The 26,427-nt window shown below is 31.1% G+C and overlaps 8 protein-coding genes across 11 annotated transcripts; 7 read left to right on the top strand and 1 right to left on the bottom strand.

Moving 5' to 3' along the window:
- Positions 1-259: 259 nt before the first annotated feature.
- On the top strand, positions 260-2,277 carry LOC145753508 (calcium homeostasis modulator protein 6-like). Its single transcript, XM_082569912.1, has 3 exons — positions 260-760; positions 1,192-1,413; positions 1,851-2,277. Exons 1-3 carry the CDS (start codon positions 260-262, stop codon positions 2,094-2,096), a joined length of 969 nt encoding a protein of 322 aa, XP_082426038.1. The 3' UTR covers positions 2,097-2,277.
- A 1,647-nt stretch (positions 2,278-3,924) lies between these two features.
- Positions 3,925-6,103, top strand: LOC145752897 (calcium homeostasis modulator protein 6-like). The gene is made up of 3 exons (XM_082569260.1): positions 3,925-4,438; positions 4,566-4,787; positions 5,118-6,103. Exons 1-3 carry the CDS (start codon positions 3,944-3,946, stop codon positions 5,364-5,366), a joined length of 966 nt encoding a protein of 321 aa, XP_082425386.1. The 5' UTR covers positions 3,925-3,943; the 3' UTR covers positions 5,367-6,103.
- A 937-nt stretch (positions 6,104-7,040) lies between these two features.
- LOC145753120 (calcium homeostasis modulator protein 6-like) lies at positions 7,041-8,902 on the top strand. Its single transcript, XM_082569518.1, has 3 exons — positions 7,041-7,538; positions 7,919-8,140; positions 8,559-8,902. Exons 1-3 carry the CDS (start codon positions 7,041-7,043, stop codon positions 8,826-8,828), a joined length of 990 nt encoding a protein of 329 aa, XP_082425644.1. The 3' UTR covers positions 8,829-8,902.
- A 1,158-nt stretch (positions 8,903-10,060) lies between these two features.
- On the top strand, positions 10,061-11,070 carry LOC145752149 (peptidase inhibitor R3HDML-like). Its single transcript, XM_082568368.1, has one exon. It carries the CDS (start codon positions 10,085-10,087, stop codon positions 10,877-10,879), a length of 795 nt encoding a protein of 264 aa, XP_082424494.1. The 5' UTR covers positions 10,061-10,084; the 3' UTR covers positions 10,880-11,070.
- Positions 11,071-13,315: 2,245 nt separating this feature from the next.
- On the top strand, positions 13,316-15,717 carry LOC145752148 (uncharacterized). The gene is made up of 2 exons (XM_082568367.1): positions 13,316-13,672; positions 13,784-15,717. Exons 1-2 carry the CDS (start codon positions 13,393-13,395, stop codon positions 15,514-15,516), a joined length of 2,013 nt encoding a protein of 670 aa, XP_082424493.1. The 5' UTR covers positions 13,316-13,392; the 3' UTR covers positions 15,517-15,717.
- A 410-nt stretch (positions 15,718-16,127) lies between these two features.
- LOC145753509 (uncharacterized) lies at positions 16,128-17,845 on the bottom strand. Its single transcript, XM_082569913.1, has 4 exons — positions 17,589-17,845; positions 16,697-17,095; positions 16,401-16,507; positions 16,128-16,268 (listed from the first exon to the last, which is right to left on the bottom strand). The coding sequence occupies exons 1-4, from the start codon at positions 17,635-17,637 to the stop codon at positions 16,128-16,130; spliced, it is 696 nt and encodes a 231-aa protein (XP_082426039.1). The 5' UTR covers positions 17,638-17,845.
- Positions 17,846-19,133: 1,288 nt separating this feature from the next.
- LOC145751859 (transmembrane emp24 domain-containing protein 7-like) lies at positions 19,134-21,988 on the top strand. 4 transcript variants are annotated; one of them, XM_082567982.1, is made up of 6 exons: positions 19,134-19,329; positions 20,206-20,334; positions 20,545-20,661; positions 20,897-21,019; positions 21,088-21,229; positions 21,597-21,988. In XM_082567982.1, exons 1-5 carry the CDS (start codon positions 19,171-19,173, stop codon positions 21,196-21,198), a joined length of 639 nt encoding a protein of 212 aa, XP_082424108.1. In that variant the 5' UTR covers positions 19,134-19,170; the 3' UTR covers positions 21,199-21,229; positions 21,597-21,988. The 4 variants fall into 4 exon arrangements, with proteins under 4 accessions (XP_082424108.1, XP_082424106.1, XP_082424109.1 ...); XM_082567980.1 differs by having other exon boundaries at positions 21,088-21,221; XM_082567983.1 differs by having other exon boundaries at positions 21,088-21,205.
- Positions 21,989-23,360: 1,372 nt separating this feature from the next.
- Positions 23,361-26,165, top strand: LOC145752878 (myeloid-associated differentiation marker homolog). The gene is made up of 6 exons (XM_082569243.1): positions 23,361-23,600; positions 24,116-24,260; positions 24,371-24,477; positions 24,806-24,911; positions 25,009-25,110; positions 25,531-26,165. Exons 1-6 carry the CDS (start codon positions 23,405-23,407, stop codon positions 25,739-25,741), a joined length of 867 nt encoding a protein of 288 aa, XP_082425369.1. The 5' UTR covers positions 23,361-23,404; the 3' UTR covers positions 25,742-26,165.
- The last annotated feature ends 262 nt before the right edge of the window (positions 26,166-26,427 follow it).

Below are 26,427 nucleotides of genomic sequence, written 5' to 3' on the forward strand. Positions count from 1 at the left end.
AAACTACAATCGTATCAGATTTGCCATAATTTTTGTAGTTAAAGAATTTAACATAGCATATATAGCCTAAGGATAAAAAGGTCGATTTTCTCTTAACTTTAAAATTAATAAAAATTAGTTTTAAAAATATTGCAAATGGTTTTTAAATTATTGAGATGGTAAAAATATTATATATTTTTTAGAGTAGCCTAAGCTAAGGCCGTTGTACAAAAAAATTAGCAATATTTTAGGTTGCTTACTTTAATACAGAAAGGCAATTATGAATACATCAAAAATATCTGGGATGATAAGTAAGGTTGGTGTTTATGCAGGCACATTTTTGAACAGTGCTATCGTCTTGGTAACAGTAGCTGTGCAACAAATAACAACCGCTGCTGTCTACTACTGCCCTTGCATCGTTCCAAATAATCTCACCGACTGTGATGTTATTGACAATTCAAAATGCAATCCCCGCTATTTGAACTTCAGTTATGGTCTTGCCTTTATAGTTGCACCAGCTATAGGCTTGTTTGTTTTTGGATTTGCTACCTCGACAAGACTTTGGAAAACGCTGACTGGTTGCACAAAGAAAACTAAATCGATGAGACGTGATGCTGGACAGGTTTGCTGTACGTTGGTGGATATCGTAGCGAGAGGTATGATTGCACCGTTTGCTTGGGTTTCTGTTGCCTTTTTGGATGGGAGATATTTTGCATGTGCTGTTACCCCTTATCCGTATGAAGTTGGGCCGTTACCTGCAGCTTTTTTAGATTGTGCAGCGGTAAATTGTAGACTCTATATTGTATTTTAACTAGTGAAGGGCATGAGGATAAAATCAGCAAGGCACCTTTCCTGAAATGTGTTTTTGGAACAATTAACCGGTAGTGTGGTGTTGTGGTAGAACACTTGCTACACCACAAGAGGTCGTGGGTTCAACCCCTACCGCTCTCTTGCTGTGGTACCCTTAAGTATAAACAGTATTACCTCCTGCTGAGCAAGCACTTAATCAGCAGCATAATTATCGGGCACTTATAATCTATAATATCCTAAACTGCCGCAGACAACTCGAGACTGAGTCGGGGTAGCTGTTGTTACTCTTTGTTTAGGTCGCGCGCTCGACCTTCCCACATCGAGGAATAAAAATATATACAAATAAATGATATTACATTTCTTATGTATTGCACATATCTGAGTAACTTGTATAACTTAAAGGTTGCTAGAGCAAAAGTACTTTACCATTCTTACGCGTTCAACGAAAATCGAAGTTTATCTCAACTTATTGGGTGGATTACAATATGTGTACTGGTGGTAGCAGGTTTAATTGCTTTTGGGACACTTAAATGCACTTCACCACTTACTTACTACCAGGCTAAGTTCTATACTGATTACATGACAGCAGAGGAAGCAGCATTAGACCAAGAAATGAAAACTAAGGTAAAGTTTATAACAAAAAGGATAAAAAATATTAGCCTTTTTTATTATTTTCCTGTCACAAGGTGATGCGAGTCAAAGGGTTTCGGGTTCGAGCCGCACTAATGCCACATTATTCGCCCTTGAGCCCAGAGTTCACGGATAACTCAAACACATCCAAATATTACACCCTCTACCCAATAGAAATATCAAAAACCTATATTTTTAAAAAAATTGAAAAAAAGACTGTTGTGCATATCATCTTGCGGTAAAAAAATTAGAAATCGCTAAAAAATTATTTAAAACGACTCTCGTGCACCATCTAACAGTCAAAAAAATATTGGCTTTCCACATAGCTTACAATGTCGATCATGCCAACAAACCTTACAAAAATTTCCAATTACTAAAATTAAAGACATTGAAGCCTATCACATTTTTTTAAATGTTCTTAAATTCTTAAGGCAATCGATGACGCTGAAGCCCATGTCAAACTATTCATGGAAAAACCACGAAGCAAGAGTTTGTGGGATCGAATCTCTACCGTCTACGAGTTCCACAGAGACAAGAAAAATGTTGCTCTGTATTCTAACCTCCATAAATGGGTCCTGGAGGAAAAAGACAAAAGCCTAGAGGAGTCAAAGCCTCTTATTTCAAGTAAAGAAGCAGAAGATAAGGAAAAACCAAAGGAACCAACAGTGTCTGTGTAGTTAATACAACATTTTCTTTATATAAGTTTATTTATAGTATTATTTTTAAGTCGTTAAAATTAAGAAGCCGATAGAAGATGTAGTATATTTGTGGCCTGAACACACCGATCTTTCTGCATATATTAAGTTGTAGAAACTGTCTAAAAGACTATTTTATTTCAATATTTAAATAGTATGTAAATTGTGCCATTAAAAAAACATATTTGTTTTATGTTTGCCATGTGGTGCAAAACTTTATTAATTTATTTTTTCACTTCGGTTTTTGTGCATTGATAAAAAGGAATAATAAATAAGATATATAATAAATATTACATTAATGTGGCGGGAAAAAATGACAAAATCAGTTTAATGATTTAAAACATGCCATAAGTATTAATGTTTACATAAAAAATTTAAGTATGTTATGGCATGGCCACCAAACACAGATACTTTTAAACCACTTCTGTTTTTAAGTAATATTTTAAGTCAGTGAACAAAGATTGTCAGGTGGCCGGCATTATGATGGGCTATCACAAAATTACTAGATATTATAAATATAACTCCAAGATTAAGCTGTAAAGTGATCCTAAAATATTTATTTTGATATAGGCCTACATTGTTTTCCATTTCTATGCTAAAAAATGTGTTAAAATTTTATTTTCAATGCTTAAATTGTTAAATATATATATTATAATAATAAATATAAGTTCGCTAGTTATATTACAATCTGCTTTAAAAGTTATATTGGATTTTAGAATATTATTTAAATGCTATTTATAGCATTTGTTTTTAAAAGAATTTCTTTCTATTTCAGTAAACAGCATTACTATGTAAGTGATATAATTGTTTTGATAAAAAACACGTCACGTAGGCACCCACGTTCTAGAAAAATGAACTTGAGACGTTTTTATTTTTTTTCTTATGCTTGACTGGTGGTATCAATTCAATGGTACGACAGCTCATAATATTTTGCTGCAATTAGAAAAATGCTAAAACCATTTTCAAGGCTTTCGACGCGGCAAAACTTTTTGTTTTTGTACATAATTGTATAGCAAAGAATAACATGGTCACTCTACCCAAAAATAAAATGAAAACCTGTTATTTTAGCCAGTACGTGCACAAGTAAACTATCCCATCCAACTTACATCTGCACGTAGACAGTTAAATTTCAATTTAAGAAATATAATATTTTACAACAACAAACGCTTTCGCTTCGCACGTACTCGCTACGAAATCAAAGACAAGTGTAAAGTAACTGGGTCGTAGCCTTAAGACAAAAGCTATTCAAGCTATGCACGTACTAAGTTTAACACTTGCAATGTCTCACGTACACAGACCAATTAAAGCCCGGTTTGTTATAAATAGCTGGCCCTATAGTCTTACTTCACAAAATTATCATTTACTACATAGATATATTTACTATTATTCGTTTGTACTGCATCGAAAGGTGTTTCAGACGGCCTAAATTGTGTTGCCACTTTCACTTTTTTGTGCTTAATATAGTTTTGGCTTGGTTTAAACTTGTACTGCGTTGTATCACTGTCTAGAATTTGCACAGTTGTGTAGTTAATGACTTGTGACATTTGGCAATTGACTTGGGAATAAGCCTGTAATAAATTGAATACTGTTGACGTTTTCTAGAATATACATACGCAAAGTACTATAAAAAAGAGTGAAAAAGCTAAACAACTAAATATAAAAAGCAGTTAGGGTCTTGAGTTATCTTCTAGTTTAGCTAACCAGGTAAAAGTACAATAATTATTGTTTCAAGTTGCTTTATTACGTACATAATGTGCTTCTAGTAAAGTAAGGTCTTTAAACAAATTTGCTATTTTGTTTTTTAGCATTTTAGTATAGATTGTGTCGTGATGGACAAAGTCTCTGCTCTTATAAGTCAAGTTGGTGTTTATGCAGGCACGTTTTTAAACAGTGCCATTGTCTTGGCAACCGTTGCTGTGCAACAGTTAACTACTTTAGCTGTCTACTACTGCCCCTGCACAGTCCCAAGTAGTTCTACAAACTGCACGGATGATATTGGAAATGCAAAATGCAGTCGCTATCTTAACTTTAGCTATGGCTTGGCCTTTATTGTCGCTCCAGCTGTTGGGTTGCTAGTTTTTGGCTTTGCTACTTCGTCGATATTATGGAAAATGCTGACAGGTTGTGCTAAGAAAACTGAATCACAAAAGCGCGATTTTGGACAAGTGTTATGCACGTTATTAAACGTTACTGCGCAGTCTTTAATAGCACCAATGGCCTGGATTTCAGTTGCTTTTTTGGATGGGAGATATTATGCATGTGCTGTTACGGATCATCCATATGATATAGGACCGACTCCTGCAGCATACTTAGACTGCGCAGCGGTAATATTTTTATATTGTTTTGTGTGTAAAAATTTTGTTAAGCCTCCCAAAAAATGACTAAGATAGATTCTCATTGCTAGTTTTTTTTATGGTAGCATATTACTAAGTAACTTATATAATTTTAAAGCTTGCCAAATCGAAGACTCTATACTACTCCTACACTTTCAACGAGAATCGAAGTTTTTCCCAACTAGTTGGTTGGATAACTATCAGTATAGCAGTGGTTCTTGGTATACTTGCTTATGGGATAATCAAATGCACTTCACCGCTTACTTACTACCAAGCTAAGTTTTATAATGATTATAGAACTGCCGAGGAAAATAAGCTAGTTGAAGTAACGGAAGCAAAGGTAAAATATCAATTTTATTGACATACATTTTTAGCTCTTTTTACTCGTTTAAAAAGACAACTGTTATCTACCTAATCATCTTGTGGTAATAGTTTTTTTTGATTAAGAAAAGGTAAACTACTTTAAGCTACTTTAAGCTACCTGTCTGTAGATACTAGTCTAAATGGCGAATGGTATGGCATTGGTGCGGTTCGAACTCGAAACATTTGGATTCGTAGCCCGCTCCCATGACATTTAAAAGTCATATATGCTAACCAGTTATTTTAAAGATCAGATTTAAACTATATGTATGCAAAATAATAATAATAAATTTTTCTTGACAATTTTTAGACGAAGACCAACGCAAAAGAGTACGTTGATATATTCATGGAAAAACCACGAAGCAAGAGTTTGTGGGATCGAATCTCGACGGTGCACAGTTTTCACAGAAACAAGAAAAACGTGGCGCTGTACTCTAACCTCCATAAATGGGTCTTAGAAGAAAGGGAAAAGGGAAAATGTGAGATGGAGCCTCTTTTAGGTGGAAATGGTGTTGAGGAAAAGAAAAATCTAATTGACAGAACTACGGAATCGGTTTAGTGGGTATAGCTATTCAAACAAGAATATTATATGATCTGTATATACAGGCATATAGACTCTTTTGTATTAACCTTGGTAACTAAGTGTTTTTTTACCTTTAACTTGTTTATTGTATATATTATATTAACATTATTGGTGCCTTTTTAGTATATGACTGAATACTATTAGATTGAATGAACATTTGCTTGAAAATTAAATTTTTAAAGCGACATTTTACAAAATTTAAGGTTACTATTTTTTAGCTTTTAAATTGGATTTTCTATAGGGAAAGATTAGAGTAATTTTGATAATACAATAAAAATGCTTTTCGATAAAATGTTCTTTTTTAAAATGGTTTTTGGTCACCAGACGCTAAACTTTTTTAGAAGGCCATTTTGCCTTACCGACTTTATTGCATTAAATTTCCTAACCGTTTTTATCATTATGTTTTTCTACTTAACTTATCGTCTTTTTGTATTATAAATTTGCTCAAATGTAAATTTAAAACTTACCTTTTTTATTTAAACTTTATTAACATATTTTTTTTGGGTCATAATTTTATCGTAACATTATATGTCATTAAGTCGTTTTCAATGCTTTAGTATGTTAATTAATCGTTTCTAGTTTTAAGTTTTTTTCCGGTTTGTCTTGCGTGGCCAGAAGGTTTTTCCACACTCAGTTTCTGGAGTTAGTTACTGAATAGACAAAAAGATAATATTTGAACCCAATAAGCAGTTATATTGTTTTATATATTTTACCTACTGTACGTATTTATTGTATTTAAAAAAGGTATTGTGTTTTATAAATCAAAAGTTTGGTTATGAATCACAAAAAATATCGAAACAATATTCTAAACTATTTTACCAAAACAAGAACATTCTTAGTTCAGTAAGCTTACCTTTTTTATATGAAAGTTTTAATGTTATTAACTTTTAGAACAATAAGTTTAATAATTAATGAGGCAGCCAAATGGCTTAACCTGTCAGATTTTAGTCATTCTTTTTTACTAAATTAGTTTCCCGTTTAGCAACAAAAATTTTTGCGTTTCTAGATTTTAAGTTAGCCAAATTTTTGCTTTAAAAGTTAAAAATCAGTTTGAGAATGCAATATTTTTAATACATATATAAATAAAATGCATTAATTAACATAATGGTATTTCTATATGCAATAGTGTATAATTCAAATAAAAAAACAGTTGCCAGTAGTGATGTAAAATTTAAAAAATCCAAATTTCAGAAAGCGCCAAATGTAATTAGATTAAAAATTTTTATGTTTTTTAACTATCAAGCGCAAGATTTCAGACGAATTTTTATTTAAAAGCGTCACTTCCGGTCGTAGTGGCGTTATACCAAACATCGCTTCGCATATGTTTATAAACCGGTTATACGATGATACAGTCATTAAATTGTTGTTAAAAGTAGATCAGATATTAATGCATTGCATTAAAAAAGTAAAGCAGTATATTAGCTTATATAAACTAACTTAAAAAGTTAATTTTTTGATTAAAATATCATCTGAAAATAAGGAAATGTTGATTAAGGGTAAAAATTAACGTTTTTATCTTAAGTTAGCAAAACTAAAATTACTTTGACTTGATTTTTAAAGGTTAAATCATTTTTTTACTTTAACTGATTTAAATTTGTTACTGTTACAATTTAGGCTATTTTGTGTTTGTTTATTTTAAACACGAACACAATGGCTAAACAACTAAACGCTATTTCGAAAATGGTAGGCGATTATGCTGGCACAGCAGCTAACAGTGCCATTATTGCAGTTACTGCTGGTATAGAACAGCTAACAACGTTAGCCGTGTATAACTGTCCTTGTGTCGAGCCTGAAATGCTTATTTGCAACACAACTGAAGCTGGGAACGCAGCTTGTACACAGTACCTTAACTTTGGCTACGGGTTATCTTTTATTGTGGCACCTGCGATTGCACTTTTTGCATTTGGGGTTATGTCGTCGCCTAGAATGTGGAAATCTTTGACTGGCTGTACAAAGAAAACGGAAACTACTAGACGAGACATTGACGATATATTTTGGACTTTAATGGGTATTTTTGCTAAGGCCTGCATATCTCCTTTAGCTTGGGTCGCAGTTGCCTTATTAGATGGTAGATATTATGCATGTACTGTTACGACATTGCCTTTTGATGTTGGACCGTCGCCAGCAACCTATCGAAGCTGCGAAGTTGTAAGTTAATTTTTATCTAAGTTCATTTAACATTAATGTAGCTAGCATGTACATAAGACCAATTAACATGGCTTTTGTTGTTAAATTAAGCCTATGAAAGTTATATATGTTTTTATTATTATATTTTTATCTAATATGATATCATTTCCGGAGTTTTTATCGTATGGGATAATTTTTCTATTCATTTAACCGCATAATACAAATAGCTTTTTTATTTTATTTGCAAATAATGGTGCAAATAGAAAAGGCTTACGTGCAGTTAGCAATATCGAATAGTGCAATTACTGTTCATAAAACAATTCAGTACATCTTTTTGCCATGTTTTTGCCAGCACCGAAATCGTTTTCTTTCTTGTCTAATTTTGGCATTTTTTAATTTAGGTTGCAACCACCCGAACTGTATATAACTCTGACGCATACAACGATAACAGAAGTCTGTCTCAGTTAATAGGTTGGATCGTGATCAGTGTAATGGTCTTACTTGGTCTTCTAGCATATGGGCTAAGCCAGTGCACTCTACCTCTTACCTATTATCATGCGAAATATTATAAGTTTTATAGAGCTGCTGAAGAGGCCGAATTCGATGACGAAATGAAGAAAAAGGTAAAATGTTTTTGGGGGGTTTTTACATTGTCCTCAGTCGAACTATGGTCTTTTAAATTAAAGTGACTTATTGTTTACACTAAAAAATGATAGCTTTTTGTTTATATCTTTATCCTTGATGTGGGAATGTTGATTTTACGATCTAAACAATAAATAACATTAGTTACCCTGACCCAGACTCGAGTTGCCTTTGGCAATTTAAAATATTATAAATTATATTTGCCAGATAATTAAACAGCTGATTAAGTGTTGGCTCAGCAGGTGTTTATACCGTTTATAGCGCCTTACTTACGGGCGCTACAGCATAAAAGCAGTCGGGATCGAACCCAGGACCCTATTTAGTGAAGCTAAGTGTTCCGACCACTACACCACGCTGCTGTTTTTTTGACTAATAAAAACGATTTAATTTTTTTTGCAGGCCCAGAAAGATGCAGAGGCTAATGTATTGTACTTTATGGAAAAGCGTCGCGACAAAGTTTTATGGGATAAAATATCAACAGTTTATGAGTTCCACAGAGACAAACGAAACCTTGCCTTATATTCGTATCTACACCAGTGGGTATTACAAGACAAAGAAAAAAAGGCAGAAGAAGCTATTAGACTGTTGGAAATGGAATCGGATGTAGACGACAGGCCAATTCAACCAACAGTTTCAGACTTAACTGACAAAACTACTGTTTCTGTGTAACAACATTTGATGGTACAGAATAAGTTTTAAATATAATTTTATTCTTGTTAAAGTGTCTTTAAGCTTAGCTAGCTACTAAAGGCTATTTTGGTTTTATAGAGCAGTAAAAAAATGGTTGGTAAACCATGGGGGGGTAGACCTGAAAAGTGGCTCTAAAGTAGATTTACTTACTTTAACAAAACATTTAATATAAATTGAAATAGGCTTTAAAAATCTTGGTTTTAATTTTGCACGTTATACTAGGCGGATGTACTTCATTAGTTAATTAATGCAATATGATACATGTAACAAAACCTATTATATAGATTGTGTTCTTTTATCACTGAAATTTATTTATTTATGTTAATTTTTTTCCACTGAACTTTTCATTTTTTCTTTTTACAATTTTAATACATTTGACTAATTACTAATACATATTTATCAACAAATCCTTAATAACAGTAGCAAGAGTCAAACTCAATACCTTAAGTTTTAGAGTTTAAAATGTTAACTTTTTTAATGTATAAAAATATTTGTTTTAAAATTAAAAATCACAAACGGCAAAAATTTATTGGAATACAGAATCAGGAAAAAAAAGGAATACAGAATCAGAAACTCTCCCGTATAGTGGATATTTACTGGTTTTATAAGTGCGTCTGATCAGCTTGTAGTGCTTAAGGCCGATAGCTTTGATCGACTGTTCACTTTTTTTTTTATAGCAACTGTTTTTATGTAGTACAGTGAAAAAAGTTGTATTTCTGTAAAGTTACTGTTAAGTTAAGTGTGGAGTTACTAGGAGGCTATGGTAGGTTAGGATATAACTATAAAATTACTGTGTAGCCAGCGTAGATGTTTTTGTCAGCCTGTTTTAAAAGTAGACTCTAAGGTTAAGTTAGTAGGCTTAAAAGGTGATACTAGAGTTTAGTTGTAGGCGTTTATTGTTATTTTGCCGGTTGTGATTAAGGCTAGCAATGTTTTTTGTTTTAAGTTAAAGTTTAAATAGCTTTTTAACAAACTATAACTGCTCTTTTTTGCAACTTTATATTTAAAATTGATTTTGCATTATGTTTTTTTTAAGTTACGTAAATTATTTTATGTTTTCGTAAAATGTTTTAATTAAAGTCTTTTTTATTCCAAATTTAGTCAGCTAATGTAGTTAGATACCACGTGATAAGACGTCATTCATTTCCTTTCTTCGCCCACAATCAACCTTAATGAAAACACAAAATTACACAATTACAAAAATACTTTGTACTAAACTTACTTAAGCAGTTTAAATGGCCGCAAGAAAAATGCGTTTTTTGTTAGTTTTTAGCTTATTGGTAGCTGGAATAGCATTGTCAGTTTTCAGTTATGACATTAAAGCAAAGAAAAGCCCTTCAGCTGGCTTGGAGTCAGAATTTTTTGCGTTGATTAGAAAAAAACGGGCATCAACTATTCAGTTTACTGCTGAGGAAAAAAATACAGCTGTCAGCAAGCACAATGAATACCGAAGCATTGTTGAACCTACAGCTTCAAACATGATTCAACTGGTTTGGAACTCAGGTCTTGCAAGCCTAGCTGAATCGTATTCTAAACAATGTCTTTACCAGCATAACCCTGACAGAGCTGCTGAGGGCTATGTATACGTTGGTGAGAATATTTTTATAAGGTCTAATGAACAAGAGGCAGCAGCCGCTTTAGAAAATGCTATTACCAGTTGGGACAACGAAAAGAACCTGTACGACTACGATACTGATGGATGTACCGGTGTTTGCGGACATTATACGCAGTCAGTTTGGGCTGAAACTGAAGCAGTAGGCTGTGGTATAACAACATGCAGTGATATTAATGTCAACGGTCAAGTATGGCCCGTTGGTCAACTGGTAGTCTGTAATTATGGCGAGGGAGGAAATTTTGTTGGTGCAAAACCATTTAAAAGTGGTGCACCATGTTCTGAATGCCCGAATTCGAATTATACATGTTCTGAAAATCTTTGTGTTCAGCCTTCAAGTGCACAAAATTTATATTTGCATGTTGGTTTAATTTTATTCAGTTTTCTAGCAGCATTTTGTTGTACTTATAGCATGTAACACTTTTCTTGTTAAAATTTTGTATGTGTTTATGTTTTTTTTTAATTGGGTAACTTTCAAAAGTACTGTACTTACAACATATAATCTTCTGTTTATAAATACTTATTTTTAAAAATGTTTTTTTAAATTTGGCGCAAAATATTTTTTTTATTTATTTATTTATTTAGAAAGTAACAAATTGTGAAGTTCTATTTTACAATTTATTATAGCCTATTTTATTTTTTAATTTTTATGTATTAAAAAAATCTGTTTCAAAAAACTTATGGCTTTAATGTTATAGGTCTACATCTTTTATTACTAAAGTTAGACAGTTAGTAAAATTTTATCAAAATGAAACACTTCAAAAATTGCGCTTATTTACATTTCACGTACACTTTGCCGTTTGATTTTCTGTTTCTGTTTTAAAGAAGTATATTTCTGTTTAAAAAAAGTCTGTTATTAAAACGAAGCATAGCTGAAACGAAACACAGTAAAAATACAAAACTAAAACAGCTAAATATATCTTAAAAAAATAATTTTATTTTATCAACCATTAAAGGCGTATTTTACAATTTTAAAAATTTTCTTTAACTAGGTTCTAAATTTTATCTTAAAGTATTTGTTTTGTATTTTATTAGATTTTTATTTTTAGAAATCTTTTATTTTATACGAAAGCAAACTTAGAATTTTTAAATCAAATACACATAAACGCCCAATATCACATGGTATAATGTCGGGTCATAACTTTTGATGCACGCTTATACGACAAAAAGGCATGAGGTCATAGGTTCGATCCCCACTGCTTCCATGTCAGCAGATTATTTATCGGACATTTGAAAGAATGATTTTGGAAACTTTTTAAGTCAACTCAAAATTGGGTTAAGATATTAAATTTTTGATCCATGATTAAGCCCGCAAATCGAAAACAATAATTTATAAAAAAATTGTTATTTTTACGACATGCCAGCAGATAGAATCAAACTTAAAATGACAGGAGTTGAAAAGTGGCATCTAAAATGACGACATCAGTTGTTATTTAGTAAATAAATTCCCGGACACCAGCCCTTCATTATTACCTAAGAATAATCGGATGTGACGTCATTTTAGAACGTTCAATGATCAACGGAAGGGAGGTATGACGTCATTTTATAAAAAAAGGGAAATTGTGGAAATGGTGTCACAAGATCAAAAATTAAAAAAAAATAAAATAAGTTTTAGATTATTGTTGAAATAGGTTTACTATTTATAGGGTTAATTTATCAAACTATCCATTAAAAAACTAGGTTAGTTATTAAGTGCATATTTTATCGATTATTATAAACTAATGCAAGTCGAATTGCATAGAAAAAATAACGAATACTTCCCGTCTTTAAATCTATTCATATCGATTTTTACTAGGTCAAAGTAATTCGATTAAAAACGGAAAGGCTTACAATAAAAGCCTTAAAGCAGGCACTAATATAAGGTGTATAATATATTTGTGTATTATTAATTAATCATAATTCCATTACGTTGTAAAATTTTTGTTTACATAACAAAATTTAGGTCGTGATTAGATACTATGTGACGAAAAAATGATGCAATCAGGTTATTGTTACGTCATACTGACAGAATTCATGTCAAAACAATGGTAAAAAGGATATCATATCATAGGTATTGATTAGGTAGTTTGCAAGATTGTAAATTGTAAAATTTTACGCCATAATTTGTAAAAAAAAGTACTTTTTTTGTTTTGAATTAAGTCTAGGATTTAGCAGCTTAAAATAATCTTGTTTAGTAGCTAGGTTTAGATTTTTTTTAAAAGATAAGCTAAAAATATTTTTACAAATATAAATAATTTAAAATAAAGTCGCTATTTAATATTTATATAATAAATTATCTGATTTTTTTGACTATTTTTGGCTAGTTTAAATGCAGTTATATTTTATAGTTTTAGTTAATAAGTAAATTTAAAAATCTTTGAATAGATTTAGTTGATTTAAAAAAAACTGTTTATATAGCGAAAAATATATATGTATATATACAATAGCTTTATTAAATACCCTTTTATTTAAACTGTAATTTGATAGGTTTATTTTTATTCTATTTTGAATAGAAACCAAATTTTCCTATTCATTATTATTTAACTAAACCAGATTATGAAATTCTAAACAAAATTACCGCATTATAGAAACTGTATTTATTTTTCAATCAATTTAAATGCAGTTACTTTTTAAGGCATGTTTACTTTATTGCTATCCAAAAATTATGATTGTCAAAAGCTATAAAACGTTAGCACTATATAAGTATCGGTAACTGCAATTATAAAAAATACCCTACTTACAGATATGTAGAGTTAGGGTATATAAATATATATTTCAAGTTACCGTAAAAGTAATAACTTAAGTTAAGATCTGTAAAGTAAGCCCTTTTTTATGTGTAATAATTTTGTAACTTATGTTTTATACAGATATGAACAAGTGCTTCTTATTAGTGAATAAATGTTTAAGTTGTTGCCTTTTATATATACCTTAAAGATTTAATGACCAAACGACATGATAATTCAGGCCAAAATGTTATTTTTTTACCTACTGGTAATGCAGTTACTAGACCTTACTTTTGGAGGCTGGGTTAGAAGCATTACTATTGAAAAGTACTTTGAAAACGGTGGTAACTCTAATATTTGCACTTACACCTCGTCGGGAGATTTCCAATGCCCTGTTCCTGTGGTTAAGAATAAAGTGTCTGGTCCCTTAATAGAAATATCACAATATAATTGTAAATACTATAGAAAAGTGTCGGTCGATATTTGTTATACAGAACGAAAACCAGCAGGTAAATGTAACACTTTTTAAAAAAGTGTTAAAATAGTTATCTTTAATCAAACTTTAAACTGCCTTTGCTTTATTTTATGCCGGTTTTTAAAGGTTTGTTTTTGTCTTTTAGGCGTTAAAAATTGGCACGGCGAACATTCATGCGTTAAAAATAGTGTGTACTACTATTTGAATGAATACTGTTACGGTAACTGGCTAAATTGGGAAGAATGCGACAAGTCTTGCGGTGGCGGAAAAACAAAGCGAATTCGATTTCGGTCCTTCAAGACCTACACTACACAGTCTCAGTCTTGTAACACTAACCCGTGCCCTACTTGGAGTTCATGGGTTAAGGCTACCGAGTCTTGCAATTATAACTGTACGCAGAAATGGATTAGGAATTGTATGGACAATGGTGTAATTGTTAGCTTAGAAAAATGTGCGGCTGTTAAAATTGGTGATGCGACTAACTTGACTGTAGAATACAGGCCGTGCCACATAACTGAATGCCCCAATTTTAAACGGAATGCCAAAAAAGAAGTTGAAATTTTGTCAAAGACACTTTTAGCTACAACTACTAAGCAAGCTAATACGCAAACTTTTTCGTTGACTGTTCACAATTTACCTGGTAATACAACTACAAATAACAGTCACCAGCCCAGTATTGTTTACAGTAACAGTAGTCAGCAAGAAACATCGTCACTAATGACTGGGATAGGAATTGGAATAGCGGTGGTCGTTTTAGGTATAATTCTATTTCTGTTGTTTCGTTTTTACAAAACAAAGTTCTCAAATGTCTCAATATCGTCAGTTCGGTTTCGAAAACCTGCAAGGAACGATTCAACTTTTACAACAACAACTATGGTGCCCGGCAGGTCCCGAAGAAACACAAGTTCTTCTTCATTCGAGAGATGGTTTCGTAGGTCGTCAGCAAATGATGTTTTACCACCGTCGCCCAACCGCGCACCAGAGCCTGCTAGGTCACAAAATTCACCAAGCCAGTTCTATCTTCAGCCAAACGCCACAGACCAGCCTATAAACAATGCAGCAAGTCAATACTTCCCGAATCAACCTAACCAATACCTACAGAACCGACATTCTGATTCGATTGTGATTCCTGCTAGCGTGGGTAATTACCAAGAGCAGCAGCTACCACCAATTCCACCAAATTTACCTGAAAATACAGTCCCGATTGAGCCAATATACGCGGATATACCCGCTCAGCAACAAGAAATCGCTGTACCGATCGACGATTTTACTTCAGACAGCGATTTTGATAGCATCGATGGTTTAGAAGATACAAACCAGCCTAGTCAAAACTATCCAGTTCAAGTAAGACAAGCGTTATCGGCGCCTGTGCAATTCCAACCCAATGTTAGAGCTCAGTCGCATAAAATACATCGCTCTGTAACTGAACGGAATACGTCTTTGTACACTGACGCTGGGCCGTCGCGATTTCCAAAGCAAAGAAAACATTCGTTAGGCTACCAACGAACGTCTTTAAACCGAGAACCAAATTACAGTCAGATAAATCAACCACATCAACCTTTAGATAGTCTACAAGAAGGTAGCAGTAGTGGAAGCGTATTCAGCAGTCGGCCGGTAACCTCTTACAACGACTTGCACCCGCACGGTTACAGGCCGCAGTATAGACGTAGTCTCAAACAGCCTGGCTCGTTTCAAAACTCGACGTATTTAGAAGGCAGGACTTTTAGAGAGCCACCAATTTCTGAGCAAGTGCCTAAACGACATTTATCTTTTGTACCGCAAGACGAATGTGATTATAATCACCCTGTGGACCGAATAAGCACTCCAGAAGACGATTATGATACTTATAATTTACCATATCAAGCACCAAATCCATGATTACATAGTATTGCTAACATAGCAGGAAATTAGGTCAATAACCTTGGATAACCACTAGGCTAATGAAGCTATGCGTTTAGTGATCTATGTTGATGATTAAATTGTGTGTGCCTTTTTGTTTTAATACTTTTAAACTCACAAAGTTCAAAAAAATGAAATTAGGCCTATAACTATTTTATAGTTAATAACATTTTTAGTATTTTAGCAAACTTTTTAGGTAAAGCAAAAATGTAATAGATTGCTTTTTATTTTATGATTTTTTTTTAATTTTCTTTATTGTCATTTTTTTAGTTTTTATTTAAGTTCAAAATATAGCTTTAAAATTATAGTAATAATTCTGTAGGCATAATTTTATTTTTTTCTTCCTTCTTTATGTCTTTTTTAATTTGTTTAAATAAATATTGAATTGTCAAAATAATTACAAGTACCAAAATGAAGAAAATAACTTTGTTTATTGGTTTTGTTAAAAATAATTCTTTATTTTATTAAAAGTTTTTAATATACAGTAACTACAGAAAATTTAAAGTTGCCTATTAAGCATTAATAGAATAATAAATTTATTTATTTGTTTACAAAAAAGAGCAATTATTTATGCAAAATTAGAAAAAAGGTTAAATGATGATATTGTCTTCGTTATTATGATATGAATGCAACGGATATGATAAACAGTCGGGAATTTCCCTGACGGGAATTTCCCTCCGTAGTTTCGATTCCGATCTTCGCCATTTCGCCCTCCGATTCGAAAACCAAACCTAATTTTACTTAGACTTTAAAGGACTTAAAGTTAACATTATATTTAATGCCATTATTTGATAATGTACATTTACATTAAACTTTTTTATCAATTAGCTATCAAAAATGTAAAATTTAATTTTTTTCTTTACTTGAACTCTGGCTTCGGTTAGCTGGGTTTGCAAAGCAAGTTTCTCCCTGACTCCCACTGGCGGGTAATGACCAAGCGTAAAAGCATCCTCCAAAACGTTTAATTGGTCTTTAGAAAAAAATTTAAATATACATCAATTTGGTAGTGAGGTATCTAGTATAGGTTGTCAAGTAAAGGACCAAAAGGTTTCAGGTTTGAGTCGCACCAATGCTATTTATTTCTTATCACCGAGTTTATAGATAGTTTTTCTTTTTAAAATTTTTTTTTTTTTTATTTTGTTAAAGTTTTTTTTTTTACCTGGCGAAAAACGCGTGCGACTTCTTCTTTGTTGAAGGTAATTCGAAGATGAATTATCGACTTTATTTTCAAGCATTTTGTCTTTAAAATTAATTTCTGTATAACCGCTATTGGCATTTTTGTGTAATTTTTTCTTGGGGGTCCTGGCAAGCAAATTCTTGTCCGTTACAGTCGGATAATGGTTATTACTCGAAGCATTAGTTGTCTTAAAATTGCTTGCTTGTTTATTGAAATTAGGTTCGATATTATTCAGTTTGTTCAACAACTTATTTTCGGTTTGTTTGATATTTAATTGCATTGTTTTTTCAGCTTCGGATTTTCGAGTTTTGGATGAATCTGCCAGCGTTGAATTAATTGATAAACTTGGGTATTGTAAATTTGATTGTAATTCTGGTTCAACTAATTTGATAAAACAGTTTGTGTTAAGTTTGATAGTTTGTAATATATATAACAAATGTATATAACTTGATATAAGGTTAGTTTTTTAACAGTTTTTAATTTAACTTAAAAAAGTTTATGACTAGGTCAAAAAAATCGGTTTGTGGTATTAAAAGTGACTATTTGTTAGAAATAAACTAAAATTAAAATTTAAAGCAATAACTTTTTGAGTTATATTTTGGCAGCATGGTGTAGTGGTAAGAACATTTGCTACACCACACATAAGATCGTTGGTTTAATCCCCAGCAAGCACTTAGTCAGCAGCATAATTATTGGGAAATTATAATCCATATAATATCCCAAACTGCCACAGGCAACTCAAGACTGGGTCGGAGTAACTGATGTTACTCTATGTTTAAGTCGCGCATTCGACTTTCCCACATCGAGGATAAAAATATATACAAAAAAAACAATAAATAAATAAATACACAATTAATATGTTATATAGACTTACCATTGCAGTCATGAGTCTGCCTTTCTTGCATTAAGTTACTTAACTGCATGTTATTCGAGTGCCAGCTTTGAACTGGTAAAGAAAACAACCATTCTAAAGTTACTGGCACTAAGTACTTATGAAAGTAAGCGGCCCATTTTTCGTTTTGCAGAACTGCGCTTTGGTAGGACAAGACTGGATTGTTTGGTAATACATTTAAATTAGTTCTGTCTATATTGAAAACATTTGATGAATTTTTAACAACATCAGAATTAGTGCTTGAGATCATTTTAAGTAATGTTCAAAATATGATTATTTTTGTTTTTTTAGATTGTATTTATAGCTTATATAATCAAATTAGAATTATTTAACATAATAAATATCAGAGCGTATTTAAAATTGATACACAAAGGCAGCTGAGAAACGTACGTAAAATATTTTATTAGATTAAGTATATCCACACGCTTATATTGTGTTTGATTCGTCGAAAATTGACATTTTAATTTTTTATTTTAATCCAATAAAAAATACATTAAGCCAATTGTAAATTGATGTTACCTTATAGACTATTACGCATTTTAGACATAAACAACGTATTATGGATTCTGTCTATAGACAAAACCAATTAAATGAAGTATGTTACGTTAAATTTGATTTAGAAAATAAAATTAAGTTCGATTATTATAGAAACGTCAAATAATTACTTCAAAATTCTGTTCAGTAAACGTATTATTCTAATTATAGATACAGATATAAATATTAGTCTAAAAAATGCTTTAGTTTATAAATTGAAGTAGTTTTTAAAACTTTTTTGTTTATAATGGCAAATAAAAACACATTTTTTTTTGTATATATCTTTATCCTCGATGTGGAAAAGTCGAATGCGCGACTTAAACATAGAGTAACATAAGGTACTCTTACCCAGTCTCGAGTTGCCTGTGGCAATTTGGGATATTATAGAGACTATAATTGCCCGGTAATTATGCTGCTGATTAAGTGCTGGCTCAGCAGGAGTTCATACCGTTTATAGCGCCTTACTCAAGGGCGCTACAGCATGAGATCAGTGGGGATTGAACCCTCGACCTCATGTGTGGTATAGCAAGAGTTCTTACCACTACACCACGCTGCCGGTTAACATTATTAAATCCTTTTCAAAATGCTTAGTAATATTATTTAATTTAAATAAGAAAATTGAAATTTTAGAGTATTATGATAAAGTAGAGATAACGATTTATAAACCATAACAATAGCCTGCAAATGACAGTCAATTAGTCATTTCAACGTTTTTTTAAATTAAACTCAATTTAGGTCAACGTGTCGTTAAACGCGTCATTTAGTTTATCCTCAATTAAGGTATATCTATTTTTCGTGTTTGTCCTACACAAAGAAACTTTATAGTATTTCTGCAAAACATTTTAATATAATTAAAGAAAAATTTATTTTTATGTTGACTTTTGATTGTTTTAACTAAAGTCAAATATTTACAAGAAACATCTAAAATAACTGGCAACACTAAAATATGGTTACGTATAATGAATATTTTTTTTTAATTTGTTAAAAAATTGTAATTTGTAATTTTTTATAGGTTTGTTAAACAATAAAAATGGAAATAAAGCAGCATTTATTGTACACACTGTCACTAATTGTGTTACTTATTTGCAATGTTGATGGTGTTGAATTAACGTTTGAATTGGAAGATAATTCAAAACAATGTTTTTATGAAGAAATTGAAAAAGGAACGAAAGTGAACGTGGAATATCAGGTGATAAAAAGTTCTGGCAACTTAATGTAACTAGTAAAAAAATATTTAGTTTAAGCACTACGTTATAAAAGTAGTGGGGATCAAACCCAGAATCTCATGTAGTAAGGCCTATTTTTTTTTTTTATATTTATTTATTTTTGATGTGGGAAGTTTGACTTAACTACCTTAGCATAGAGTAACATATGTTTTTTTTTTGTATATATATATCTTTATCCTCGATGTGGGAAAGTCGAATGCGAGGCTTAAACATAGAGTAACATCAGTAACTTGGACTCACAGACTCAGTCTCGATTTGCCTGTGGCAGTTTGGAATATTATAGATTATAATTGCCCGATAATTATGCTGCTAATTAAGTGCTAGCTCAGCAGGAGTGCGTATCGTTTATAGCGCCTTACTCAAGGGCGCTACAGCATAAGAGCAGTGTGAATTGAACCCTGGGCCTGATGTAGGGAAGCAAAATGTTTTAAGCACTACACCACGCTGCCGTGACATTATAAATTTGTCATATTTATTTACAATTCCTATTTTATTGTGCTTTACTGTTTAATAAGTAGAAGCCGGCAGCGTGGTGTAGTGGTAAGAACACTTGCTACACCACACATGAGGTCGTGGGTTCAATCCCCACTGATCTCATGCTGTAGCGCCTTTGAGTAAGGCGCTATAAACGGTATAAACTCCTGCTGAGCCAGCACTTAATCAGCAGCGTAATTACCGGGCAATTATAGTCTCTATAATATCCCAAACTGCCACAGGCAACTCGAGACTGGGTCGGAGTAACTTATGTTATTCTATGTTTAAGTTTTTCCCACATCGAGGATAAAGATATATACAAAAAAAAATAAAAGTACATTAATAAACTAAAACTTTGAATTAAGGTTGTTAGTGGGGGAAGATATGATGTAGACTGTTCAATAGAAGACCCAGATTCTTTAAAACTTTATTCAGAAAAGAGAAAACAATATGATTCTTATAACTGGGAGACACAAAAAGCTGGGGTTTATAAGGTAAAATAACATTTAGAAGAGCTAGTAATATTTTGGAGTTTAATTATTTATGTCTGGGTTATATGTAAATAAATTTTTTTTAAAAATAATTTTTTGTCAAATTTTTTATGTATACTTGATGTAACACCATAAAAATCATTAAAATTGGAATATATTTTTTTGCAATTGGTAAAAAAAAATTATTAATTGCATTTGAATTTGATTTTTTAGATATGTTTTAGCAATGAGTTTTCCACAATAACTCACAAAGTTGTTTATTTTGATTTGGTGGTGGGGGATGATAAGCCTTTGTTAGAAAGCATGGACAGGACAACAGCCTTAACTTTGGTGAGTTTTTAAGTAAGATATCAAAAGGTAAAAATCATAATTATTTATGGTGTTGGGTATTGAGCCAACATATTTTGGGTTTAAGCCACCAATGCCAAACTATTCACCCTTGAGCCTTGCTTTTACGGATAGCTTGAACATATCACAACAGCACACATTTTCCTATCAAACATATAACCTATTACCATAAGGTAATATGAAAAAAAATAATAATAATAAATCTTTTAATAAACAGATGGAAAGTGCATGTGCAAAAATTCATGAGGGTTTAAAACAAGTTATCAACTTTCAAAAACATTTTCAACTACGGGAACTTCAAGGAAGAGTTTTTGCCGAAATTTTAAGTTCAAGAGTTCAGGTACAAAAAATTTAAATTTTTACTTTTTTTTGTAAAAAAATTTTTTCTCACTTTTATTTTTTTCTTAGATTTGGTCTATTGCTCAAATCATAATAATGGTCGTAGTTGTAGTTAGCCAAGTTTACGTTCTACGGAGTTTTTTCGCTCATCATAAAGGTTCCACAAGAACGGATACCTAGCAAGATAGTAAGACAACATCAAAGTAAAAATGTAGAAAAATTTGTCAAAATGTTACTGAACAAAAGTTTTTATTTATGTTTTAAAATTTATTTATGTTTAATAGGTAAAGGGTGATGGTAGTTTAAAAATTGTTTAAAATCAAGATAGTTAAATTTAATATTTGTTTTTTATTGCATTATATTTAAAAAAAAGTAACATTAGAAGCAAATAAATGAAAACCGAAAAAAAATTACGTTAAAGTTCAGAGAAAGGGAAAATACCCCAAAATATGGAAATAAGTTTACCCAAAATTCTTAAATAAAAGGGTTTAGGGTGATGGGGTTATATTAACCCCACTTTAAATTTTTTTGGTTTGGTCTTCTTTTTATTTTCTGAATTTTGCTTTTTTTGTTTTTAGATTTCTGCTTATAGTGTTTACCCATTAACATATATAACTGCCAAGCTATTATTCAACAAACCTTTGCCCTTAGAACATTTAAAATTTAGAATTTTTGTGTATATTTTTTAAGGTGCACTTAATAATATTGCAATTAGTCTGCAAAATTTGACTTTTTTTATTAATATTTATGGAAGCATAATAAAATTGAAGCTTTAGGTTTAAACTTTTATAAAATTATTGTACTAATAATGTTATTTAATCATTTTATTGCAATACATATAAAGAAAAAAATTACAGAAAAATTTTTTTCCATTTTTTAATATTGTTGTTATTAAAAAAATTTAAATAATATAAAATTAATGAACAAATTTAGTAATTAGGAGTTTTTTTTGTTCTAATTAACAGGTACCCGTGGCAATAATTAAAATATGTAAATTGATGACAAAATTTTGTTTAAAAATGTTTGTAACTGTTCTTACACATTAGGATTATTATATTTATGATTTACAAGAACTTTATTATTAGTGTTTTTATTTTGTGTTGCCAGAAATATAAAATAAGGCAATATAGAAAAATGTTGTGTTCTAAAAAAATGTTTTTTCGGTACGTTGGTTATGGCAAAATTTTGTGACAATGAACATATAAGTTAAATTCTATTTAGAAAATAAGTTGTTTTTTTTTAAATAGAGTTAGGGCTAGCTGTGATTAATAAACGATATGTGTAGGATAGTAACAATATATTATAGTTTAAAACATGACGTAATAATATAATTAATATGTTTTTACACCAGGTTTTATAGCAAAATCATGCCATAGTCATCTAACATATTTTTAACATAAAAATAAAATATATTAAATAATTAATAAAAGAAGTTACTACCACGGTTAGATTAATATTTGTAAACTGTTATGACGTAATAATAATAGGCGCGGCAAGGTTAGATTAGCTTTACTTAGCAAATCGAAATTTGTTTGCCAGTAGAAAGTATCGCTTTGTTTTTTCTAAGTTATTTGAGTACGGCATGTGTCAATACAAGGGCTACGTCTCTAAGGTATTGGTTGGGCGTAGCCTGCCTGCTTTTAGCAAACAAATAGTCGTGTAGGAAAGATGTAACGACTTTGAACAGAAAAAGAGTTCTTCAAAATATAGCACTGGATATTTTAGAATAGTATTTTTAAAGTGATTTCTAACTAATTTTAAGCGAATAGCAAATATACAACGTAGTAAAAAATATCTATTTTCTATATGAAGTAGTTTTCTGATAGTTGCCTAAATAAAATAGTCAGAAGTCAAAATTTTATTAATAATAAATTATTTGTAGCCTTAGTTAATATATAAAGTAGACCGGTTTTTATATAGCCTATCTTATTTAGCAAAATATGAAATAAATGGCAAAAAATGTCGCAATTTTATCCCTAATACACAAACTAACTACGCCTACATTGTGTTGTAATAAGGGAAAACACGTAAAAAGGTAAATAAAGGGCGGTTATCTATTAAACATATGTTGTTATATTTAACATTTTAGTATTTATGTCTATTTGAATTGTTCCGTTTACGATTTGTAAACATGAAAGGCGTTTGTTTTAGAAAGGTTTCTGGCAACAAAATAACGAAAGTTTAATAACTGAAAACAAGTATTTGTTACGAGGAACTAGAAAAATATCAAAGAAACTGTCAAATATTTCTATTTTTGTAAAACAGAAGTCAGAAAATTCAGAAAACTAGAATATACAAAAAACTAAGTAATTAGAACTAACATAATCTACTTAAACAGAATTTCGCACCAGTTAAGGAAGAGTTGTACATATTTTAAATACGCAAAATGGAAGAAGGACCTAAATATGCCATTTCTAAAGAAGGCCTGATTAAACTTGCTGTCATATTTTTTGGCTGCGTGGCATGGGCTTTACAAGCTGATAACGGAAGCTACAACATAAATGTGGCAAGAACTTGGGTTTTTGCTGCTTATATTATTTCATGGAGTGTATCAGTCCTCTTTTATTTCTTTCATGTCTCAGGTAAGCGAAACAATAAAGTGTTAAATGTATAGGTGCGTTTATTGTTACTGTATAAAAGTGTGCATCATTTTTGTTAAAAATTTTTAGATAACTGAGATAGTAGGTAAAGTTAAATTCTAAAGGTAAGGTTAAAAAAAGGTATAAGTTTAAGAATAATTCTAAAACTTGGCCTTGTTGCATAAAACGCAAAAAAGACCTAAAAGTATCACCAAATCAGAAATATTGGTAAATGACAAAGGCAACTTGACACCTTACTATCAGTTATTCTATATTTAGAAAGTTAGTTTCTAAAGGTAAGGTTAAAAAAATGTATAAGTTTAAGAATAATTCTAAAACTTGGCCTTGTTGCATAAAACTATAAAACGCAAAAAAGACCTAAAAGTATCACCAAATCAGAAATATTGGTAAATGACAAAGGCAACTTGACACCTTACTATCAGTTATTCTATATTTAGACTGTAAAAGTCAGTCTTCTCATATTAGAAATAAATGAATTTAATTTTTTTTTGTACTAGGTCTTGGCAGGCAAATGCACTGCGGCGGTAAATGTTCCTTTGTTGGATTCGATTTTATTTGGGCTTGGATATCAACTCTTAATTTTCTAGCAGCATCCATTACATTTGCAATCAATTACCCAAACTGCAAAAACGGTTATAACAGGTAAACATTTTTTACATTATTAATGTTAAAAAAAAACATTAATGTTAAAAAAAACATTGTAAAAAAAAGATGCATTGCGTTTTTATTTATTTGTTATTATTTGATTTTAGAAAATACTGCGCAGAAGAAATATCCAGTGTAATATTCGGATTCGCTACAACGATTTTGTACGGAGTCGAGGCCTACTTTTTGAAAGGATACGCCCCAGCAAATTTAGGTATCAGTTTAAATTAATTTTTTACTAGACATTTAGTTGTTATTTAACTGCAAAGTTGGCCTTTTTAAATCACGTATAAATTTAAATATAAAAATGTTATACAGTTTAAGATTACTGTCATACAACCAAAAATTATTTTACCAATAAGATTTTTACCGAAAAAACTGTCATTTTTCGACAATGTGCTTTTTTGTATTAACCCTTCTTACACTTACCCTCCTTTTAAAAATACCCCTTAAAAGATTGACTCAATATTCGGTAAAATGTTTTTATTATATTTAAGTTTTCGGTATTATGGGCGAATATACTCTAACTGTATTTTTTTTAGGATACATTGCTACCTTAAGAGGATGGATCAAATCAAGTGTTATTTTCTGTGGTGGTGTTACCTTTGGTTTACTGGTTGATTCTGGATACAACTGGTGTATAGACAAGTAAATACCATTAAATTACCGTTATTTTTTATTAAAATTAGACCATTTTTAGTGACAACTATTTTTTCAGAATTTTTCAATTTTTTATTTTTTTTAGATCTTGTGATAGTGGAATCACATATGCGCTGACAGTTTATTGTATAGGCTGGAGTGTTACAGTTCTTATATTTTTAGCCAATATTTTTCTGCCTTCGGATAAGTAAGCGATTTTCTTTTGAAAATTTCACAAAATTTTTTCTGATTTTGTCAAAACCTATTTGTAGCATTTAATATTTATTTAATAACTAAGCTATAAGCTCAACCGGCAGCGTGGTGTAATGGTCAGAACACTTGGCTACACTACATGAGGTCGTGGGTTCGATCCCCATTGCTCTTATGCTGTAGTGCCTTTAAGTAAAGCGCTATAAACAGTATTAACTTCTGCTGAACCAGCATTTAACCAGCAGCTTAATTATCAGGTAATTATATATCTATAATATCCCACCTGCCAAAGGCAACCTGAGACTGAGTCGGAGTAACTAGTGTTACTCTATGTTTAGGCCGTGAAGTCGACCTTCCGACATCGAGGATAAAGATTTAAAAAAAAATAAAATAAAATGTAATAAAAATTGTATGTTAGGGTACGGGACAAGCCATTTCTTATGATTCAGTTCGGATGGTCCTGTCTTTGCATTCTTCTGTTTCTGACAGCATCTTCATGCTTTGCAGCTTTTATGAATTGCTCCAATTTTGATCAATATTGGTATAGCCGTCGATTGGGTGGAGTCATATTCGGTTTTGTTACAGCGGTTTTGTACGGCGTAGATGCCTTTTTTAATAAGCCAAACTAAAACAAGGACAGCCTAAGACTAAATGATAGTTTACACGATATTTGCAACACACAGTTACATAGCATAACGTTACTAACAATAAAAAAGTACACTAATTTTTAATCAGCTACTAGGTCTTACAAAATATTGTCTTCGCTGCAAAATTGTTTGTACATTTAAAATGCGATTTTTTTTATGTAAAACTGCTGATGCAAACATTGTGTTAATGTTTTTTTAATTTTTTGTTTAAAAATGTTTAGCAAGCCGATTTTTTCTATAGCGCATGAATTTATCATATATTACTTAGCATGTGCATAATTAATGTTTAAAACAATAAAAAAGTTAAGTTACTATTTATAAAATTATGCTATTTGAAAAGCACAATGTAAATAACTAATTTTTAGTGATAGTATAATTAATAGCGCTTTATTAAGACTAAATTGTTTTTGCCTGCACTTTTTCTTTAAAAAACAGCTTGTTTTTTGTTTGTAATTTGTTTCACATGGTAATAATATCATAAAATACATTAACTTTACAATAAAAGTGTTTAAATTAGGCCTAAATCAACAATTTCAGTGTATCCATAGAAGTAATCAATTTTGTCTTTTGATAAGATCCTAGCAAGACAATTATGACGTCAACAATACCGTCATACCTCGCTTAATTCGTAGAGAAGTGTCGAAATTTTACAACTAGTTGCCTGGGGT

The sequence above is a fragment of the Corella eumyota genome, chromosome 5 (genome assembly GCF_963082875.1).
Source record: "Corella eumyota chromosome 5, kaCorEumy4.1, whole genome shotgun sequence".
Classification (NCBI taxonomy): Eukaryota; Metazoa; Chordata; class Ascidiacea; order Phlebobranchia; family Corellidae; genus Corella; species Corella eumyota.

Coding starts and splice junctions, on each gene's coding strand:
- LOC145753508 (XM_082569912.1), top strand. CDS start 260: ATGAATACATCAAAAATATCTGGGATGATAAGTAAGGTTGGTGTTTAT. Junction 761..1,191: donor CTTTTTTAGATTGTGCAGCG/GTAAATTGTAGA, acceptor TATAACTTAAAG/GTTGCTAGAGCAAAAGTACT. Junction 1,414..1,850: donor ACCAAGAAATGAAAACTAAG/GTAAAGTTTATA, acceptor TAAATTCTTAAG/GCAATCGATGACGCTGAAGC.
- LOC145752897 (XM_082569260.1), top strand. CDS start 3,944: ATGGACAAAGTCTCTGCTCTTATAAGTCAAGTTGGTGTTTATGCAGGC. Junction 4,439..4,565: donor CATACTTAGACTGCGCAGCG/GTAATATTTTTA, acceptor ATAATTTTAAAG/CTTGCCAAATCGAAGACTCT. Junction 4,788..5,117: donor TTGAAGTAACGGAAGCAAAG/GTAAAATATCAA, acceptor GACAATTTTTAG/ACGAAGACCAACGCAAAAGA.
- LOC145753120 (XM_082569518.1), top strand. CDS start 7,041: ATGGCTAAACAACTAAACGCTATTTCGAAAATGGTAGGCGATTATGCT. Junction 7,539..7,918: donor CCTATCGAAGCTGCGAAGTT/GTAAGTTAATTT, acceptor TTTTTAATTTAG/GTTGCAACCACCCGAACTGT. Junction 8,141..8,558: donor ATGACGAAATGAAGAAAAAG/GTAAAATGTTTT, acceptor TTTTTTTTGCAG/GCCCAGAAAGATGCAGAGGC.
- LOC145752149 (XM_082568368.1), top strand. CDS start 10,085: ATGGCCGCAAGAAAAATGCGTTTTTTGTTAGTTTTTAGCTTATTGGTA.
- LOC145752148 (XM_082568367.1), top strand. CDS start 13,393: ATGATAATTCAGGCCAAAATGTTATTTTTTTACCTACTGGTAATGCAG. Junction 13,673..13,783: donor TACAGAACGAAAACCAGCAG/GTAAATGTAACA, acceptor TTTGTCTTTTAG/GCGTTAAAAATTGGCACGGC.
- LOC145753509 (XM_082569913.1), bottom strand. CDS start 17,637: ATGCAGTTAAGTAACTTAATGCAAGAAAGGCAGACTCATGACTGCAAT. Junction 16,508..16,696: donor TCGCACGCGTTTTTCGCCAG/GTAAAAAAAAAA, acceptor TTTTTTCTAAAG/ACCAATTAAACGTTTTGGAG. Junction 16,269..16,400: donor TAACCGAAGCCAGAGTTCAA/GTAAAGAAAAAA, acceptor AAGTAAAATTAG/GTTTGGTTTTCGAATCGGAG.
- LOC145751859 (XM_082567979.1), top strand. CDS start 19,171: ATGGAAATAAAGCAGCATTTATTGTACACACTGTCACTAATTGTGTTA. Junction 19,330..20,205: donor AAGTGAACGTGGAATATCAG/GTGATAAAAAGT, acceptor CTTTGAATTAAG/GTTGTTAGTGGGGGAAGATA. Junction 21,020..21,087: donor TTTTAAGTTCAAGAGTTCAG/GTACAAAAAATT, acceptor TTTTTTTCTTAG/ATTTGGTCTATTGCTCAAAT.
- LOC145752878 (XM_082569243.1), top strand. CDS start 23,405: ATGGAAGAAGGACCTAAATATGCCATTTCTAAAGAAGGCCTGATTAAA. Junction 23,601..24,115: donor TTATTTCTTTCATGTCTCAG/GTAAGCGAAACA, acceptor TTTTTGTACTAG/GTCTTGGCAGGCAAATGCAC. Junction 24,912..25,008: donor TACAACTGGTGTATAGACAA/GTAAATACCATT, acceptor TATTTTTTTTAG/ATCTTGTGATAGTGGAATCA.